The following is a 21,233-nucleotide window of genomic DNA, read 5'->3' as shown; positions in this document are numbered from 1 at the left end:
GAGCTCAGCAAGAAGTTTGCTTGAGATTCTCCCTCTCCCTCTTCCCTCTGCCCCTCCCCACCCCATGCATGCTCACTCAAGCTCTCTCTCAAAATCAATAAATAAATCTTTTAAAAGCAGAAAGAGCGCCTGGGTGGCTCAGTGGGTTAAGCCTCTGCCTTCGGCTCAAGTCATGATTTCAGGGTCCTGGGATTGAGTCCCGCATCGGGCTCTCTGCTCAGCAGGGAACCTGCTTCCCTCTCTCTTTCTCTCTCTGCCTGCCTCTCTGCCTGCTTGTGATCTCTCTGTCAAATAAATAAAATCTTTTAAAAAAAAATTAAAGAAGAAAGAAAGAAAGAAAATAGCTGTAAACCTACCATTCTGGACCCTGTCTGAGAAAGCAACAGAGACATTTCAGACAAGCGAGAACAGGAAGAAGGATCTCCAGCTAAAGAAGACTCTAAAGGGACATACGTAAGGCAGAGAAGATGATTACACATGGAAGGTCCTTAATGTGAGACGGAACAGCAAGCATAATTATGGATAAATAGAAGGGTAAATCCATACACACTCAGATCGCATAAAGTAGTAAGATTCTGTAGCGTGTGGGGTTAAAGTATGAGTGTTAACACTTGACAATAACAACATGTGAGCTGGGAAGGGGATGAAAGAGGCAAATGCATTCTAAGGTCCTCGTAACGGTCAGGAAGAGGAGGAAGATATGAGCTTTAGATTTTATTATGTTTACATACTCAAGCACCTATGATGGCTACTGAAAGAACGTATGGAGAGAGTAGCAAAAGGAAAAAAAAAGGGGATAAAATAACCCCCCATGAGGGTGAACTCTGCAGGCCAGCCCTGTGGCTGTGCCATCATCTTCATAAACAGAAGTCTTCACGGTGAGAAAGCCCAATATTTCAAGTTTTACCCCCTTCCTTAAACGCTCTATATTTTCAGCCTTCTCGGAGAGGAAAGGGGCAAAACTAAATTTGAATGGACAAAGAAAACCAAGCACAGACTTCAACATCGGCTACTCTAAGCCAACCCTGCTTTGATGAAGTCAGTTAGCTCGCTGGCCTTCAGTTTCGGGGCTACTTTTCAGGAAAGCTGACAGGTATCTGACTAAAGGATAACAGAACAGGAGACGGAGATATGCCGGGTCTGGAAAGAAAGGAGCTTCATCCATTGTCCTGTGTCCCATGAGCACTCTCCAGAGAGATGCTCGGAGACAGTGTGAGATCTTGCTTTAGAAAAAGCAACTGCGTCAGTCCTTCACGTCAGTCCTCCACATTCTCATAAGTCTCTCAGGGGACACCTTAATTTTGTTAAGTCAATAAGAATTACTATAGTGGATAAACACTGATAATAAATAGTACGCTGAAATGTCAACTGTGCTGAAATAAAACAATGAAAAGAGCTTAGGCAAGTAGTCTGAAGGAAGTAATAGTACACAACCAGGTCCTCAGACATGTGCCAAGTAAGTGAGACTCCTAATACAAATTAAAACATATATAGCCAGCAATTACGTAAAATAACCTAGTTCTTTTCAGGCCACCAATTTGCACTGTGATTAAATAAAACTTACCTTTCAATACTGAAAAAGTATGCAAGGAATGCTTTAAGAAGTACACTTAAAGATAGTTCTGTTAGTCTGGGTTAACAAGTCTTAATCCAGCCAAAAAAAAAATCACATTTTATGGCACAAGAAAAGTTCGCCCAAGAAAATTATCTGAAAACAGAAGCGAATTTTCAGTTTTTTTACAGCATCATTCAGAAACCACGAGCATTGACGAGATGAAACCGCAACACCACCCCGGATCGGGTTGGCCACTCACCTGGAAGAGCTCTTTAAACGAGGGGTGTACCATGGGGTTGGGAACAAAAGGCAGAGCATAGAATGGGAGGAACTCCGTGGTCTGGCTCAACGCTGCCCCTTTGGTCTCCAGGTAGGTTTTGAAATAAGAAATCCTCTCATCCAGGTCCTCTTTGTCCTGCAAAGAAGGAAAGACACTCGCTTGGGGTCTCATGCTGGACGCCCAGTCCCCCCGTCCATCCCATCCTCTCTCTTAGTTTCAGCCACAACGCTGGCTTCCTCCCCACCCGGCCTAGCAAGCACGCTGTCTCTGGTCATTCTAACACCACCCTGAATGTGCCCCTTGACCAAACTTTGTCATGACTCTCAGAGAACTGGATATATAGTTCCACTTGCTGCCCTTTTACTTTGTAATTATCATGTTCTCAGATCTTTAAAATTCTTCATAACAGTCATTTCTACCAGGAGGACAACATATCATCTCGTGGGTCTATCACAATTTACTTAACCAATTCCCCTATTATTAGACATGGGCACAGTTTCCACTTGTCACAGATCATAAACATGTGGCTGTGTCTCCAGGATTCCCTCAGGAGAGGTGTCTACAGGTGAACACGTGGACCTTTATGGTTTTTTGAAACAGATGCTTCCATGGCATTCCTCCTTTTCTTTGCAAAGCGAACTAAGGACTGCTCTTGCGGGCTTCACTGGTTCCATGTGTGATCCAAAACAACTTTGATTTCCTCCAGCACCTCAGTGAGGTAGGAGGACTTGAGCTACTCAGCCTGGAATCGAGCACTCTCCCTCCCTGACCACCTGGCCACACCAGTTATGTGCACCCTGTGGATGTGTATTCTTCTACTCGACACATCTTACTCCGTCTACACCGGGAAGCCCTCTTCTGGCCACCGGGCTTAAAAAAAATATATGATGTTTAATGGTTTGTTTGTTTTTTAAAATCTTATGTCAAAATTAAAAAGTTAGAAAAAGGCAGAGAAATAAAGAAAGTGAAAATCTCCCATAACGTCACCCCCCATGCGCCTTGTCCTCAGGAACAGGAATGGTTACCACAACTTACTATAAAGCAGTTCCCTCTGCTACTGACCCCTCCTCTGGCCCCCCTGACATTTTAATAAGGGAACACAGGGGCTTGGGGGTGGTACCTAATGCAAGGAGAAGCCACTAAAGAAAGGCATGTGGTTGGGATATCTGGGTGGCTCAGTGGTTTAAGCCTCTGCCTTTGGCTCAGTTCATGATCTCAGGGTCCTGGGATAGAGCCCTGCACCCACCTCTTTGCTCGGCAGGGAGCCTGCTTCCCCCCCCCACACACCTCTGCCTGCCTCTCTGCCTACTTGTGATCTCTGTCAAATAAATAAATAAAATCTTAAAAAAAAAAAAGAAAGAAAAAAGAAAGGCATGTGGCCAAATGTCAACATGGCACTGCTCCCTTCTTTCATTTGCTTTATGCTGGGAGGCTTGACGGCCATAGTGGCAGCCACTCTCAGCCACGCCCTCTGCACTCCTGCAGAAGGACTGACTGCTCAGACAGACCTTCACAAACAGGCATCTTTCCACGGCTTAAGCTTAAATTCTTCTGATAGACAGTCTAATATGTGATCTCATTAGGTGTCCTCTTAGACATATGTGTATTTATGTTAAGTTGCCAAATAGGGAAACTTTATTTTGCTGGGATTTCAAAAAATTTGAGACATTGAGAAAAACCATGTACAGAAATTATTTAATCTCCGTATAAGCTACAAAATAAACTGCTGGGAATGAGAGAGAAAATCATGCACAGGGCACAGGACACCTACTCCTTGGAAATATATGAGAAAATGGCCACAAAACTAAATTAATGCTCATTTACAAAACAAACAGCTAACATTCCCCTTGAACATACCACTCAGACCCACCAAATCACAAAGGGAACCTACAGGTCTCCCTACGGAGTGTTTCAGAAGATAGATGGCAAAATGGATGTGAAGATAGAATTCCAACTTCTGGGCAAGGGAGTCATGATCTCGAATGGAACTGGGAATGTGCTCCTCCCACAAATCGAAGAACACCTTCTGGTCTCCACTGTCAAATGCAGCAACGAGGTCCTTCTGTTGGAGAAGACATAAGACTGAACCCCAACTGTAAGGGATGCCCATTCTTCCAATACCCCAAATTCTCACAAGTTACCTAATACCCTACAGGCCGCATATGTTCCATGGTTATAGGGTAATGAAAACTCAGTCTCCTCCCCGAGATAAGGGACAGAAAAAGAGAGAGCTAGAAGGCTTCAAGCATCTTAGGCTGAGATTCTCACAAACCAACCCTGGCTGCAGTATCAAGTCTTGGCTTTATAAGGTACAGATGAAACATTTAACTCTCTGAAGTGGAAGGAGCCAGGCACAGGCCCAGGACTTGAGGCCAGAAAACTCACAGGCACATAAATACACGTGGACTTGCTGACCCACAGCATGTGATCGATAAAAACCAGGCCAGACCCAAAGCCCAGCCAGGCCTCAGCGGAACTCAACCCGCACATGGGAGCTTACCGACAGCCCAGCTGAGTTCTGGAGTGGCTCCTCCCACATACTGCCCCAGTCAATCCCATGCCTGGGAGCGGGGGGTGGTGCTGCCATTTGCTCCATGTTGCTAATGCATATCCCATTAGGATGGTACTTGGGAAGTGACGACAGATTCCAACGCACCACAGAGTGACTCTATGACCACCAACTACAGAAACACGGACGCATAGGCTGGAGGTGGAGGAAGGATCACAGGCCTGGTGCCCTTCCAGCCTCAGGGCTGTGTGAGTCTGACCATGGAGGGCAGACAGTTTCCCAACCTATCATGCAAAAGCTGAAATAGAGAATTCCGGGGAAAGGAGGTGGCGATTATCATGCAACTGGCCCCACAAGAAGAATGATGACTGACCCACTGCAAATACCTGCAGCATAATTTTGCAGATTCAAGAATAAGGCAGAATGGACAGAACTTCCCCAAACCACGTGATTCATATTGCTTTCCTTATTATATCAAATGCCCAAGATAGACCTACATTTTGCGCTCATTCGCAAAAGCTTTCCTTGGATTGGATTTTCTGTAGAACCTTCAGTTCCCCCCACCCAACACCATTATTCATCACTGTTAATTAATCATTGTTTTTTTATACTTTTTAAAAATGGCTTTATGGTTTTCCTCTTTTTTTTAGGTTGTTCAGAAATAAACTTGTTAATATTATAAAATGGGAATGTACTGCACAGTGTTGCACTGTCCAGTTATACTTAAAGACATTCATTAATAAAGAATCTTCGAGGGGCATCTGGGTGGCTCAGTTGGCTAAGTGTCTGCCTTCAGTTCACATCATGATCTTGGGGTCCGGGGACTGAGCCTGGCATCAGACTCCCGGCTCAGTGGGGAGTCTGCTTCTCCTTCTGCCTCTCCCCTGGCTTATGCTCTCTCTCTCTCTCATCTGCTCATTCCCTCACAAATAAATAAAATTAAAAAAAAAAAAAAAAAAAAGGATCTTGCCACCTGGGTGGCAATCAACTCTTGGTTTCGGCTGGGGTCGTGATCTTAGAGTCTTAAGATAAGCCCCGCACCAGGCTCCACACTCAGTGTGGAGTCTGCTTGGAGTGTCTCCCTCTCCCTCTGCACCCCAAGCTGCACTCTCTCTCAAATAAATAAATAAATCTTTAAAAAACAGAATCTTCTACTGTGCTTATCACAGAAATGTTCTCTATGTTATGTGGTCAAGAACAGCTGACGATCACCTTACTCTGGAAGGTCTTGGCTCCTTGGCCTTGGAAACAGAGAAGGACAGCCCGTCAGCAACCACGGGAGGGGAGATGCCCAAAGTACAAACAGTCAAGAACTGGGAGGAAGCCCATTACGAACTGGTACAAAGGTGCAGGGGATCTTCCCAAGGGCCAGTGCTGTTGGAGCCTGACCCCGCTCCAGGCTCCCCGCTGCTGAGCTCTCAGCCAACCCTGCCATCCCTGCAAGCCACTCCAGGGGAGGTGTGTTCCCAAGAGAGGGCTGGTGACCAAGAACTCTTTGTATGAAAGAGTTGCATACAGACTTGTGAGTATTTTAAGGCTTCAGGTCAAGGTATTTTCTTACGTGGCTTGGCAGAGTCCACATGTTCAAATGGGCCACATACAGTTTGTTCTAAATTCTTCCTTTGTAGATCTGGGACCACAAGCCTTTCCTATATCGTTATAATCACATCTAAAATCCACCCTAACTTATGATTCATATCCTGCACTTGGAAATAGTCCCTGGATTTAATACCAACATACAAAGCAATCCAGTGTTGTAACTCAGTATAGTCAAAAATATTAATGATCTTCTCTACTATAAACCAAGATCCCAGCCAGAATCACCAAGCTCAGAATATTATACACCATCCACAATAACTTATAAATACAAACATACACACATAGACCCACTTCTTACAGAAGTGTGCTTCAGGAAATTCTCCATTTGTTGAGTGCCACTGACACTTAAGATATTTTGCTAAGATGCTGTTCCAGGTATTTTGTTTGAAATTGCTATCACAGTGGGCACAGCTACTTTTTGGATGAGCCGAAAAAATACGCTTGTGGCAATCAGAAAGTTTCGAGGTCTTTCAAGTTACAGAAAAAAATGGACTGGGGCACCTGGGTGGCTCAGTGGGTTAAGCCTCTGCCTTCAGCTCAGGTCATGATCTCAGAATCCTGGGATTGAGCCCCGCATCAGGCTCTCTGCTCAGCAGGGAGCCTGCATCCCTTCCTCTCTCTCTGCCTGCCTTTCTGTCTACTTGTGATCTCTGTCAAATAAATAAATAAAATCTTTAAAGAAAAAAAAATGGACCTGAATACATCTGAGAAATGTGAACCCAAATCACAAGATATCCCTTCACATCCATTAGGATGACTACTGTCAAAACAAAACCAAAAACAACAAGTGTGGGCAAGGCTATGGAGAACTTAAACCCCCCTGCACACTGCTGATGGAAATATAAAATGCAATAACAATAAAAAAGAGTATAAAGGTTCCTAAAAAATTAAAAATAGAACTAGCATATGATCCAGTAATCTACTTCTGGGTATAGATCCAAAATAACTGAAAGCAGCATCTCAGAGATATTTGCACTCCTGTGTTCACAGCAGCACAATATTCACAATAGCCAAGAGGTGGGAAAAACTCAAGTGTCCATTGATGGACAAACAGATAAACAAAATGTAGTAGACATATAATGGAATATCCTTCAGCTTTAAAAATGAAGGAAATTCTGTCACATGCAACAACATGGACAAACCTTGCTCCCTGTCCCATCCAGCCTCCCTGAACTAGAATGCAAGCGCCTGGAGGGGGTGAGCTTTGGTTTGGTTTATTGAGTCCCCAGTGCCTAAAATGCATAACCTAAAACTCCTCAGGATGGGGAACATGTTTGTTTCAGTTCCTAAGCAACTGCACAGTATCCTCTTTTTCCTCTTCCCAAGAAATGTACACTAAGGAGGACACCTGCTGGAATGAGCACTGGGTGTTATATGCAACTGACGAATCACTAAACTATACCTAATAATACAGTATGTCAACTAAATTGAATTTAAATTTAAAACTTAAATAAATAAATAAAATAAACAAAAATGTACTTATGTGGAAGATATTACATCACAACCCATTTCCTAGGGAAGGGAGATGACATTACTGGAGTGCCTGGGTAGCTCAGTCAGTTGTGCACTGACTCTGGATTTTGGCTCAGGTCATGGTCTCAGGGTCATGAGACAGTGCTCCGTAATGACAGGCTCTGTGGTCAGTGGGGAGTCTGCTTCTCTCCCTCTTCCTCTCCCTCTGACCCTCACCTTACTTGCATGCGCTCCCTCTTTTTAAAGTAAATAAAAACATGAACAGACATTTCTCCAAAGAAGACATCCAAATGGCCAACAGACATATGAAAAAGTGCTCAACATCACTTGGCATCAAGGAAATACAAATCAAAACCACACTGAAATACCACCTCACACCAGTCAGATTTTCTAAAATTAACCAGTGAGGAAACGAAAGGTGTCAGCAAGGATTAGGAGAAAGGGGAACCCTCCTACCCTGTTGGTGGGAATGCAAGCTGGTGCAGCCACTCTGCAAAACAGTATGGAGGTTCCTCAAAAGTTTGAAAATAGAGCTATCCTATGACCCAGCAATCTCACTACTGGGTATTTACCCTGAAGATACAAATGTAGTGATCCGAAGGGGCACATGCACCACAATGTTTATGGTAGCAACGCCCACAATAGCCAAACTGTGGAAAGAGCCTAGATGTCCATCAACAGATGAATGGATAAAGAAGATGTGGTACATATATACCACGGAATACTATGCAGCCATCAAAACCCCCCCCAAAATCTTGCCATTTGCAATGATGTGAATGGAACTAGAGGGTATTCAGCTAAGTGAAATAAGTCAGTCAGAGAAAAACAATTATCATATGATCTCTCTGATATGAGAAATTTGAGAGGCAGGGTGGGGGGTTATTGGGGGAAGGGAGGGAAAAAGGGATCAGGGAGGGAGATGAACCATAAAAGACTCTTAATCTCAAGAAACAAACTGAGGGTTGCTGGAGTGGATGGGGGTAGGAGGGATGGGGTGGCTGGGTGATGGACACTGGGGAGGATATGTATTATGGTGAGCGCTGTGAATGGTATAAGACTGAAGATTCACAGACCTGGACCCCTGAAACAAATAATACATTATACATTAACTAAAAAAAAGAAAAAAAAAGATATTTGTAATTCATGCAAAAACACCTGAGCATCTACAGGTCACTGTGGGGTGCCTGGGGGCCCTTGGCTGGCTTAGTCACTGGAGCATATGACTCTTAATCTCAGAGTTGTGAGTTCTAGCCCCACGGTGGGCACAGAGTTTACTTTAAAATATCAATTAATTAATTAATAAAATAAAAGCCATTCTGACCAGGTTTCCAGAAACAATTCCAATATTCTCTTAATAACAGCATTTTTTACAATTTGAGAGCATCTTGATTATTGACAGATATCCCCCCCCAACCAAAAAAAAGCAAAATATTACCTGGATGATCAGTGATTTGGAGTCCCTTAAAGAGACACTTGCTGTTTGAGATAATGGCTTTCCTTTCATTTTGCATTCTTTTGAAAACGTTTTCAAGGTGTCCTCAAATTCGGCGAAATCTAAATACTATAAAAAAGAACATAGATGTATATTTATTTCTCTATTTTAACATCAACAAAGCAACTGTCTTTGATGTAACTGTACCAGCTCAAAGTTGTCACCTATGTATAATGGGGTTAACAAACTGTCATCGTTGGGAGAATTCAGGATCCAGCTTAGAATTTACTTACTTGACACACACCTCCAGAGCCTAGAAAAACAGTATCATAGAAAATGCTTATTTACAGAAAATAAATTTGCTTTCAGAAAGAAAATGTGAGCTTCATGATTTGTGATCATTGTTAATAGAAGCAAAATGATGTGTGCAGCATGTCGAAAAAGGCAGAAGTGATCCTTGGAGGGCCTGACGGCTTTGGGTCTGGTAGGTCCCTGGGAATTTGCCACCTGGAACTGGCACTGGGAAGAGTGGCTGTCCTTCCTTAGGAACAGAAGACAAACCATTAAAAGATGGGCAACGTCATCAGTGATCCTCGAGCACAGCGCTCCTGCTCCCCATCCCTCCCAGACACCCCTCTCTTGGCTTTCCCTACCATGTACTCTACTGCTGTTCTCCCCTCCTTCTCAGTCTATGGCAGTCACGTCTTTTAGTTTCCATCTCCTGTGGGCGGGCTCTTTCCCCAGGCCCTGTCCACAACCCTTTGCTGGGCCAGCTTTAAGAATGCATTCAGGGGCGCCTGGGTGGCTCAGTGGGTTAAGCCGCTGCCTTCGGCTCAGGTCATGATCTCAGGGTCCTGGGATCGAGTCCCGTATCGGGCTCTCTGCTCAGCAGGGAGCCTGCTTCCCTCTCTCTCTCTCTCTCTGCCTGCCTCTCTGTCTACTTGTGATCTCTCTCTGTCAAATAAATAAAATAAATAAATAAAATAAATAAATAAAATAAAATAAAATCTTTTAAAAAAAAAAAAAAAGAATGCATTCAGGATCGCACCAACGAATTCCAAAGCTGCATTTCCAGGGCAGATGACTAGCTCCCAGGCCGTGGCTCACAGTGCCTGATGAACGGTTTAATCACAGACTTAAACAGTAGCCACAGTTTCTTGAGCACCAACCACATGCTTGCCCCATGCTAAAAGCAGCAGAGAATATAAAAAAGCCTAGGGTGTGGGTCCTGTCCTTCAAAAGCTTTCAGTGTAGGAAACCTAAATGTCCATTAACAACAAGTTAAGTAGATAGAGACACTCAGTGAAATAGTCTACAGCCTAAGAAGTATGAGGCAGCTCACAGGAAGATATTCATGCCATATTACTGTCAAGGGAGAGAAGCCAAGCTTTAGAACAATGTGTATGCCATCGTTCCATTTTGCAAAACAAACTACAGACATGCAAATATATTTTGAATAGTCACAGAAAAAAAGTCTGGAAAACTAGGCTAACCCATTAATAGTGGTTCCTGCAGGAGTGGAACAGGGAAATGAACTTTTCATACTTCCACTTTGTTTGATTCTTTACTGTGAGCATATGTTATTATAATTTTCTTTCTTTTTTTTTTTTAAGATTTTATTTATTTGTCAGAGAGAGAGAGCATAAAAAGAGGGAACAGGAGACAGAGGGAGAAGCAGGAACTGAGCAAGGAGCCCGATGTGGGACTTGATCCCAGGACCCTGGGATCATGGTCCGAGCCAAAGGCAGACACTTAAGTGACTGAGCCACCCTTGTGTCCCTATTATAATTTTCTTTAAAGAAATTTTTTTCAAGTGGCTTTAGGATTTCAACTTAGTTATGAAAACAAAAAATCATATAATGGAAAACAGGTAACTCTAATGTAATGATGCATTATAAGACACTATAAAATTTGCTGCATTGTAAAATACAAGATCTCTTTCTGCGACCCATGTGTTGTAAAACATACCTCTTTCACAAGTCCAAGTAATTCTGATTCATGAGCCAGAACATCTCCCATAGTGAACGGTTACTGTTATTTCACACAGCAAAAGTCTCTACAAGACAAAAACAGAAGATAAATGCTTTCATTTCAGCCATCTGTGAAATGATAACAAGGTAGCTGTGGTGGGCAGAATAAGGCCCCCATCCAAATCCCCAGAACCTGGGAATATTCTAGGTTGCATGGTAAGAGGGAATTAAAGTTGCACATGGAATTAAGGCTGCTAATCAGCTGACCTTAAAATAAGGAGAATATATATGATTATCTGGTGGGCCCAGTGTAATCACAGGGATCCTTATAAGGAGGCAAGAGGGTCAATGTCAGAGTGATGCTTCGCTGGCCCTGAAGGTGGAGGAAGGGCCCCAAGCCAAAAAACGAGTGCAGGCAGCCTCTAGATGTTCAAAAAGGCAAGGTATAGATTCTCCTCTGGAGCCTTCAGCAATGAACAAGCCCTGGGAACACGTTGATTTTAGCTTAGTGAGACCTATTTTGGACTTCTGTGTCGTCCTAGGCCCCCAATTTTTGGTTATCATACAAAAATATGGAGGCTCACGTTTAAAGTAATTCTTTCTTCTATGACAACTACTAAAATGAATACGAACACGGGCTAGAAGGTGGTGTAAATGAGCATCGAGGATTGCTAGAGAGACTGGGGAAGATTAATCTTCTTGTTTGGCTTTCTAATGTGCCATAATGTGGTATGTGTAATTCAAACAGTCAAGTCCACAAAGTACATTTTAGAACAAAACAGAATTTGATAGGGTTCATTCATTTACTTTAAAGAAGGATATACATTAATATTAATCTGATATAAATGAACACACCAATCCTCACTCCGCCTCCAAATAAAAAGTAGTAATCATTCACACAAAGATATGGGATACTATTTGCAAGAAAATTTTTTTTTTAAGATTTTATTTATTTATTTGAGAGGGAGAGATCACAAGTAGGCAGAGAGGCAGGCAGAGAGAGAGGGGGGAGCAGACTCCCTGCTGAGCAGAGAGCCGGATGTAGGGCTCAATCCCAGGACTCTGGGATCATGACCTGAGCCGAAGGCAGAGGCTTTAACCCACTAAGCCACCCAGGCACCCCTTGCAAGAAATTTTTAATGTTTCCTGAAGACCATAATCATTTAGCCTTACCGGGAGTAATGGAGGAGGAAGTGGTGTGCATTTACGCAAGTGTTAACACAAGCTCATGCACCAGGGAATGTATTAGGTCAGTTTTTGTTTTGTTTAGTTTAGAGAGAGAGCAAGCAGTGTGGTGGGGGGAGGGTGATGCAGGGTGCACAGAGGGAGAAGGAGAGAATCTTAATCATGTCCAGCATAGAGCCCAGCATGGAGCCCAACACGCGGCTTGATCTCATGACCCTGAGGTCATGACCTGAGCTGAAATCAAGAGTCAGAAGCTTAAAAGACTGAGCCACCCAGGTGCCCCATGGTCAGGTTTTTCATTACATTTAGGAATGCACAATATCTATGTACACTTCCAAACATTTAAATAAAATATTGCAAACCTTTTTAAAAAGTATTTTCTACTTTTTCTGTTCCCCAGGTGTGCCCAAAGAAGCCACTCCCTGTGCCCCACTCCCAGGCTCTTAAGCCAGATTGGCTGTCCATAACCCCAGGGGAATGACAAAGCCTGGGCACTAATCCTAACTGTGCTATTCGCAGGCACCTGATCCAGGGCAAATCACTGAAGCTCAGGGCCTCTTTTCTCTATAAAAGAAAGTGGAGAATTGACGTCTTCTAGTTCTAGGAACACATGATTCTGTAACATTACATTTTGATCTGCCCATTCCGGTGCATTTGATTTCAGTTATTTGAACACAAGTCAGGAAGATTAAATGTAGTCATTTCCCTCTCTTCACTGTCTTCTTGGTCTCGCCACCATCTTGTGGCTTCATCTCCCCCGAGGTACAGTGACACAATCTCCCGTTCTCTCTCTCTCTCCACTTCCATTTCTATCCTACTAACAAGTGATCTTTGCCTTCCTGCTCACGACCCTCCCGTGGTTCCAGCACCCTCCAGAGGAAGGCTACACTACTTAGGCCCAACTCTCAAAGGCTACACAACATGGCCTCCCACACACTCTCCTTCGTTCTGCTAACTTGAGCCATGATGGCCACTGCGCGGCCACCCCCACCAGACACCCACATCACATGTCTGCCCTCTCTTGAGAACTTTGCACTTAGTGCAGATACCCTCTGACATCCCCGTCTCCTTCAGTCGCTTAAATGTCACCCCTTCAGAAAGACTTGCCCCGGCTACCCTTTGTACAGGGTCAGCCCCATCACTGCTTAGTCTTTCGTCCTGTTTTATTTTCTCAACAGCACTAACCACTACCTGACTTGCATGTCCCTACATCTAAGTACTGCTCACTGTGGATTCAGGAGAGCACCTGTTCTCCTGGCGTCCCCAGTGCCTAGGCCAGTGCCTGGCGTGCTGCAGTTGCTCAAAAATGAATGGAAGTAATTTCAGGTATGGAGAAAATCAAGCAAGGAAGGGGATAGGGCTTGAAGAAGAGGCATATGGGGCTATTTTAGATAGTGGGGGCAGAGAAGGCCTCCCTGGAAACATGTGGGCAGAGATGAGAGGGGGGACAGGGAGGGACAGAGAGATCACTTCAGATCTGGGGGACAGGGACTTGTGAGGGCAGGGGCTGCGGAGTGCTGATGTCCCGGGGGTGAGATGAGAGAAGCAAAGCAGACCCAGGAGGCCTTAAGGTGCAGGGCTAGGTCCAATAGGCCTTGCATAAATGAGCAGCTTGCGTGTACCGGGAAGCCCAGAGAGGGGACCGACAGGGGACTGCCACCACCCTAGTGACAGTTCCTAACAGCGGGGTCTGCTCTATGGGAGAGAGACTGAGGGGACAGAGCGGTAAGGACACCATGGCAAAGCCCAAGCTGGTGACTAGGAAAGTCTGGATGAGCAAAAGGAACCTCGGGAAGGGCTCGGCTTCCACATGTTAAAGGCAAGACCTGCTAATGTGAGGGGAAAAAGTCAAGGGCGATGCTGGGGCCTAGGCAGATGCCATTTGCTGAGGTGGGGGAAACTGGGGGTGGGGGGCGTGGTGTCTGAGAGGCCAGCTTGAGTGCCGCGCCAGCCATAAGTGTCACAGGCCCACAAAGCACCCGAGAGGGGTGCTGAGAAGGTTGGTGCGTGTGAGTTCAGAATAAAGGAAAAAGTGATTTTCTTTTTCAACATTCCTTTGGCTATTCAGGGTCTTTTCTGGTTCCCATACAAATCTGAGGATCATTTGTTCCAGCTCCATGAAAAAAAGTTGATGGTATTCTGGTGGGGACTGCATTGAATGTATAGATTTCTCTGCGTAGCACAGACATTTTAACAATATTTGTTCTTCCAATCCATGAACGTTTTTCCATTTCTTCCTCAATTTCTTTCATGAGTGTTCTATAGTTTTCCAAGTACAGATCCTTTGTCTCTTTGGTTGGGTTTATTCCTACATATCTTAGGATTTGTGATGCAATTTTAAATGGGATCGATTCTGTAATTTCTCTTTCTTCGGTCTCAGTGTTAGTGTATAGAAGTGCAACTGATTTCTGTGCATTGATTTTATATCCTGCCACTCTGATGAGTTCCTGTATGAGTTCTAGTAATTTTGGAGTGGAGCCTTTTGGATTTTCCACATAGAGTATCACATCATCTGCAAAGAGTGAGAGTTTGACTTCTTCTCTGCCGATTTGGATGCCTTTAATTTCTTTTTGTTGTCTGACTACTGAGGCTAGGACTTCTAGTACTACGTTGAACAGTGGTGATAGTGGACATCCTTGCCATGTTCCTGACCTTAGGGGAAAAGCTCCGAGTTTTTCCCCATTAAGAATTTTATTTGTTGGGACGCCTGGGTGGCTCAGTTGGTTAAGCAGCTGCCTTCGGCTCAGGTCATGATCCCAGCATCCTGGGATCGAGTCCCACATTGGGCTCCTTGCTCATCAGGGAGCCTGCTTCTCCCTCTGCCTCTGCCTGCCATTCTGTCTGCCTGTGCTTGCTCTCTCTCCCTCTCTCTCTCTGACAAATAAATAAATAAAATCTTAAAAAAAAAAAAGAATTTTATTTGTTAATGTTGAAAAAGAAAACCAAAGCTGGTGGCATCATAATTCCCAAACTTCAAGCTCTGTTACAAAGCTGTAATCAAGACAGTATAGTACAGACACAAAAACAGACATACACATAAATGGAACAGAATAGAGTCCAGAAATGGACCCTCAACTCTACGGTCATCTAATCTTTGATAAAGCAGGAAAGAATATCCAATGGAAAAAAAGACAGCCTCTTCAACAAACGGTGTTGGGAAAATTGGACAGCAACATGCAGAGGAATGAAACTGGACCATTTCCATACACCATACACACACAAAAAAGACTTAAAATGGATGAAAGACCTAAATGTGAGACAGAAATCCATCAAAATCCTTGAGGAGAACACAGGCAGCAACCTCTTCAACCTCAGCCGCAGCAGCTCCTTTCTAAACACATCTCCAAAGGCAAGGGAAACAAAGGCAAAAATGAACTATTGGGATTTCATCAGGATAAAAAGCTTTTGCACGGCAAAGCAAACAGTTACAAAACCAAAAGACAACCAACAGAATGTGAGAAGATATTTGCAAATATCTTATCAGATAAAGAGCTAGTATCCAAAATCTGTAAAGAACTTATGAAACTCAACACTCAAAGAATGAATAATCCAGTGAAGAAATAGGCAGAAGACATCAACAGACATTTCTCCAAAGACATCCAAATGGCCAAAAGACAAATGAAAAAATGCTCAACATTACTCGGCATCAGGGAAATCCAAATAAAACTGCAATGAGATACCACCTCACACCGGACAGATGGCTAAAATTAACAAATCAGTAAATGACAGGTGTCAGCGAGGATGTGGAAAAAGGGGCACTCTCCTACATTGTTAGTGGGAATGCAAGCTGGTGCAGCCACTCTGGAAACAGTATGGAGGTTCCTCAAAAGGTTGAAAATAGAGCTACCCTATGACCCAGCAATCGCACTACTGGGTATTTACCCTAAAGATACAAATGTAGTGATCTGAAGGGGCATGTGCACCCGAGTGTTTATAGCAGCAATGTCCACAATAGCCAAACTATGGAAAGAGCCCAGATGTCCATCAACAGATGAATGGATAAAGAAGATGTGGTATATGTACAAAATGGAATATTATGCAGCCATCAAAAATGAAATCTTGCGGGCGCCTGGGTGGCTCAGTGGGTTAAGCCGCTGCCTTCGGCTCAGGTCATGATCTCAGGGTCCTGGGATCGAGGCCCGCATCGGGCTCTCTGCTCAGCAGGGAGCCTGCTTCCCTCTCTCTCTATCTCTGCCTGCCTCTCCATCAACTTGTGATCTCTCTCTGTCAAATAAATAAATAAAATCTTTAAAAAAAAATGAAATCTTGCCATTTCCAATGACATGGCTGGAACTAGAGGGTATTAGGCTAAGCGAAATAAGTCAATCAGATAAAGAAATTTTCATATGACCTTACTCATATGTGGAATATAAGAAACAAAACAGAGTGGCATAGGGGAAGGGAGGGGAAAATAAAACAAGATAAGATGATACCAGAGTAGGAGACAAACCATAAGAGACTTCTAATCTTAGGAAACAAACCGAGGGTTGCTAGAGGGGAGGAAGGCGGTGTGGGGGAGGTAACTGAGTGACAGACACTAAGGAAGGTATGTGATGTAATGAACACTGGGTATTATACAAGACTGATGAACTCTACCTCTGGAACTAATAATACATTATATGTTAATTAAATGAATTTAAATTAAGAACAAAAAAAGGAAAGGCGGGAGCTGGTGGTAAGCATTTGGGAATTGTCAGCATAAAGATGGCATTTCAGAAGACCAGGATCCTAAACAGAGAGGACTCCTAAGAAGAAGGCCTAACAGAACAGAGCTCAGGCCTATACCTGAACCCTGGAGCACTCGGGGACCAAGGGCTCAGGGAGAGGACAAGCATCCAGGAAGAGACAAAGCAAGAGCAGGGACTTATCAGTGGGACACAAGCAGGAGACTGCGGCACCTGGAAGCCCACATCAACTGTGACTACACATGGTCAAGTAACATGGGGCAGAAGACTTGAGCCCTGGATTTGGCAACATGGAGTTTGACAGTGACATGGACAAGAGCAGTGACGAGGGGCACCTGACTGGAAAGCGTTAAAGAGAGTAAAGAAGTAAAGAAGTAAAGAAGTAACAAAGGAGGGGCGGGGAGATCTGTAACAAAATGGAGAGGAGAGAACCTGTGGTGGCTAGAAAGTATGGAAGGTTTAAGGAGGAAGACATTATAAACAGCAGGTCTGTAGGTTGGTGGGAAGAACCTAGTTAGAGAAGGACAAATTGAGGTAAAGAGAGAGAGGGTTAAGGAAACAAGGTTCCTGCCACACCCAGTATCCCACTGGAGGGCTGGGCCCTAGACAGGGCGAGGACAATCCATCCCCTGACATGGAAGGAAGGCAGAGAAGATGGGTACTGACCAAAAAAATAGACAGATTCAGCAATGAGTAAAACAAGAAACAAGGTCATCAGCTGGCAGTAAGAGGCGTGTTGATAGCTAGAAGAGAAGAGCAGGTGGGAACCAAGCTGACTACTGACCCGTGGCACGATTTCCAATATTGAGAGTCTGCTTAAGACAACATGGACTCGAATCCAAAATGGAACCAGTCTGCACAATTCTGCAGTTTCTCCAGCCCCAGCTGTTGGAGTTAGATTAGCCCAGGTGAGGTTTTTCCAGAAGACAGGGAAAAGAGAAAACAAGTGTAATAGTGATGGAGCAATAGGGCTGGAGGAAGGGGGTGCCAGTGGGGTGGGAGGGCAGCGAATGAGCAACAGGGTCCAACATGTGCTGAAGGCAGCATGGCACCTAAGATCCACTTTGGAGGTACATTCCCGGGAGCTTGAAAGATAAAAAGTGTGATCAGAGCAGAACAGGTGCTTGACTTTGGAAGTGATGCAGTATAAAATGTTCATGACCATGGGAGTGGTGGATAAAGAGAACGGACAAAAGACACACCTAAAAATGAAGAAACTGGAGTGAGTAGCCAGGAGCGTGAAATCTCCAGTAGAGGAGGCAGAGGGGTAGACGGTGAGCCGGGCGCTACAGCCTTCCCAGGGTTACATCTGTGTCCCCCTAGGCGATGGCCTCAAAGAAGGGCAGCGAGGGGTAAAGGCCCGGATGTGCACATCAAAGGAGCTGCGGGTTCTGAAGCAGGGAGGCAGTGGTCTGGAAGTAGCGGGGAGGACAGGATGCCTACCCTTCCTGGCACCTGCAGACATGCCGGACTCATGAGGAGGAGAAAGAACACCTCCTGTTAGGGACCAGCATCTCTGCAGCCCTTCTCTGGACACACCACTCCTGCCCCTTCTCCCCCTTCCCCACATCAGGCCCATCAGTGGTAAATCCCAGGCATTCCCCAGTACCAGTACCACATGCTCTTTCACAACCCCAAACCTTCTGTTTGATGTTCTCACCCCACCACAAACTTGACTCATTGTGCTAACTGAACATGGAACTGACCTCCTTCAGGAGGTCTCCTATGACCCCCTCCCCTTTCTTCTCCATCAAGGCATTCTCTCTCCTCTGGGGTACCTCTGAACTCTACCTTTACTTCTACTGCTACACTTATTACCCTGTTTACGAAGGCAGTGAGGTGGATTTATCCCTCCAGGGGCACCTGGGTGGCTCAGCTGGTTAAGCATCCAATGCTTGATTTTGGCTTGGGTTATGATCTCAGGGTCATAAAATAGAGCCCTGTGCCGGGCTCCACACTGGGTGTGGAACCTGCTTAAGAGTCTGTCTCTCCCTCTTCCTCTGCTCCTCCCCAAGCCCCTCCATCTACCACCCATGCACTCTCTCTCTCTCAAATAAATAAAATCAATTAATTAATTAATTTGATCCCTCCAGAACCTAACAGAGCCTGGTGGACACCCAAGATATTTACAAATAAATGAAGTCCAAGCAAAGAGAACAGGATTTTTTTGAAGGCCCTATAACAAGAAAACTTTGTTGTTTTTGAGAACTCCAGCTCCTTCCTACCTCAGAGCCTTTGCACATACTCTTCTCTCTGCTTGCAACATTTTCCTCCTTTTCTTCCCCTGGCTAACCCCTGTGCTTAATAAACATCACTTCCTCAGAGAAGTTCTTCATTTTTTTTTAAAAGACTTTTTTTTTTTTTAAAGATTTTATTTATTTATTTGACAGGCGGAGATCACAAGTAGGCAGAGAGGCAGGCAGAGAGAGAGGGGGAAGCAGGCTCCCCGCTGAGCAGACAGCCAGACGCGGGACTCGATCCCAGGACCCGGAGATCATAACCCGAGCCAAAGGCAGAGACTTAACCCACCGAGTCACCCAGGCGCCCAAGACCATCATTTGAATAAGAGTCTACTGTGATGGTCTCTCAGTGAATGTGAGCCACTGTTGGGCAGTCTATTACTCTGACATTCTCAGAAATTAGAAATTTCTCTAAACATTTATACCATAAAAGTTCACTTATTAAGAATTTATTGTATGCCAGGCAGCGTGCAAAATGCTTCACATTTAGTCTTCACAGTACACCTGAGAGATGAATGTGACTTAAATTCTTTTACAGATGAGGCAACTGAGGCTCCAGAAGCCTGAGATGCTCCCCAAAATCCAGGCAGTGAGTGACGAAGGTCAAAATTTAAATCCAGACCGAGCCTAATCACTACATAGCATTATGCCAATTGCTAGGACCACTTCAATCAGAATCAGCCGGGGCGCCTGTGCAAATGAAATTCCTAGAACCACCCTGATCTTCCTGAACACCATAGCAGGCACGATGTCCAGCGACTGCTTTAAACAAGCTCTCTGCATGTCTTTTACACACACTCAAGTTTGAGAAGCACTGCTCTACTTTATGCAAAAACTAAAGAAAACTTCTTCAGCCCCTCCTGGGGGTTGCAGTGTGGCAGCTTCTTATTTTCTGTATAAAGGGCTTTCGGACCTACAAGCTGGCTGAGTAACGGGAAGGCTATGGGATTTGTCTGCAAGACAAATGGCTAGCATCCTAGTTCTGCTTGGATCGGATGAAGTCTGGGGAGGAGGTTAGCTGATGCAGATAATGGAGGGGCTCCATCTAAAAGCCCCAGGCTACCCGCTCACTTCGTCATTACGCAGCGGGACGGCTTGCGCCCCCCTCCAAGTGTGGCCCACTGAGGCACAGATCAGGGACTACTTGCGGGAAGCAGCTGGGCCTGTCTTCGGTTTGTCCAGGAGGCCGACTCCGGCCCACGCCAGAGTAAACGCCCAGGGCGGCTGACCAGAAGTGGGGGCGTTCGGCAGCGGCTGCCAAGCTGGCTCTCCTCCGGGGCGAGCGCCTCGCAGATCCTCGGCCCTCGGGGCCCACTACAGCTCCTTCCGCGCGGGGACTGCGGGTGCCGGGGCAGCCGGACCGCGTCGGGGGACACGCTTACCTGCTGCACCGCCGCGGGAACCCTCCACAAATCCTCTAGACCGCCACTTCTCCAGGTGTCGCCCCGGCAACCGCCGCCGCCAGCCCAGCATCACCTGGGGGAGACGCAGCCAATCATGGGACGCGCCGGCGCGGAGCATCCTGGGAGGAAAGGCGGGCCCTTTCGGAGCTTGGGCTGTGAGGATTCCGGGCGACAGAAATAAAGTGGGTGTTGCTGTTCGGTGGGTTCTGCGGGTCACCTCCTGCGGGGAGGCTTCCCGGTCTTCCTCTCCACGACTTCCCCATTCGTTCATTCCACAGACATTATGCCCAGCTCTGGGGATGAGCCGACGGAGCTCAACACCTAACCTCAAGGAGCTCGTTCTATCCCAGGGAGAACAAGCGGCGAGAGATCGCAGTACAAGGTGGTGATCGTGGGAAAATAACCTAGGCGTTGTTATTCCCACTTTACAAGAGCGACCTTAGAACCAAAAATGTCGCCCAGAATCTGCCTAAAACCTTCACACTTAGACCCTACTGCAGCAGTTTCCTGGAATTTTAGAGAAACTTATTTTTTCCCCACACGTGAAGTTTTGGTTTTCAAATAATACAGGAGCACAGATCCTTCCTCTCCTTGTACATGGTGCTTTGGAGCTCAAATTAAACAGCACTGAAAGAGCACCTGCCAGTCCCCAGCTCAGCTGGAGATGGGGGAGCTAGCTAGGGGCAATGCCTTCCTTCCAGGCACTGAGGCTCTGTAATGGGAATCTCTGTTTCCACTTGATGCTTCCAAAAGGTGACTAAGGCCAGGGTCAGGGAAGGGGGCGCGGAGAAAGTAGGTGAGCTTTACTTTGAAGAAGCCCTATGATGTTCTGTGGCCACCATCTCCCTGGCTCCCAGCCCTGCCTTTTCTCTTCTGGGACTTGAGATTATCTTCAAAGAAAA

General features: G+C 45.3%; 1 protein-coding gene across 3 annotated transcripts in view; it reads right to left on the bottom strand.

The window, feature by feature from the left end:
- Positions 1 to 20,419, bottom strand: part of ARMC9 (armadillo repeat containing 9) — a 160,607-nt gene extending 140,188 nt beyond the window's left edge. For 2 of the 3 annotated variants that reach the window (XM_047721350.1, XM_047721351.1), the window contains exons 1-5: positions 20,311 to 20,419; positions 10,817 to 10,904; positions 8,852 to 8,977; positions 3,706 to 3,897; positions 1,815 to 1,970 (exon numbers count right to left, since the gene is read on the bottom strand). In XM_047721350.1, the coding sequence (XP_047577306.1) occupies positions 1,815 to 1,970; positions 3,706 to 3,897; positions 8,852 to 8,977; positions 10,817 to 10,867 (525 nt within the window). In that variant the 5' untranslated portion in view covers positions 10,868 to 10,904; positions 20,311 to 20,419. The remainder of the gene's footprint in view (positions 1 to 1,814; positions 1,971 to 3,705; positions 3,898 to 8,851; positions 8,978 to 10,816; positions 10,905 to 20,310) is intronic. The other variant, XM_047721349.1, reaches the window with a different exon arrangement.
- Positions 20,420 to 21,233: the final 814 nt, after the last annotated feature.

Source organism: Lutra lutra, chromosome 3 (assembly GCF_902655055.1).
Source record: "Lutra lutra chromosome 3, mLutLut1.2, whole genome shotgun sequence".
Classification (NCBI taxonomy): Eukaryota; Metazoa; Chordata; class Mammalia; order Carnivora; family Mustelidae; genus Lutra; species Lutra lutra.
Note: the sequence above shows the minus strand (reverse complement) of the source record. Positions and strands in the feature narration are given on the sequence as shown.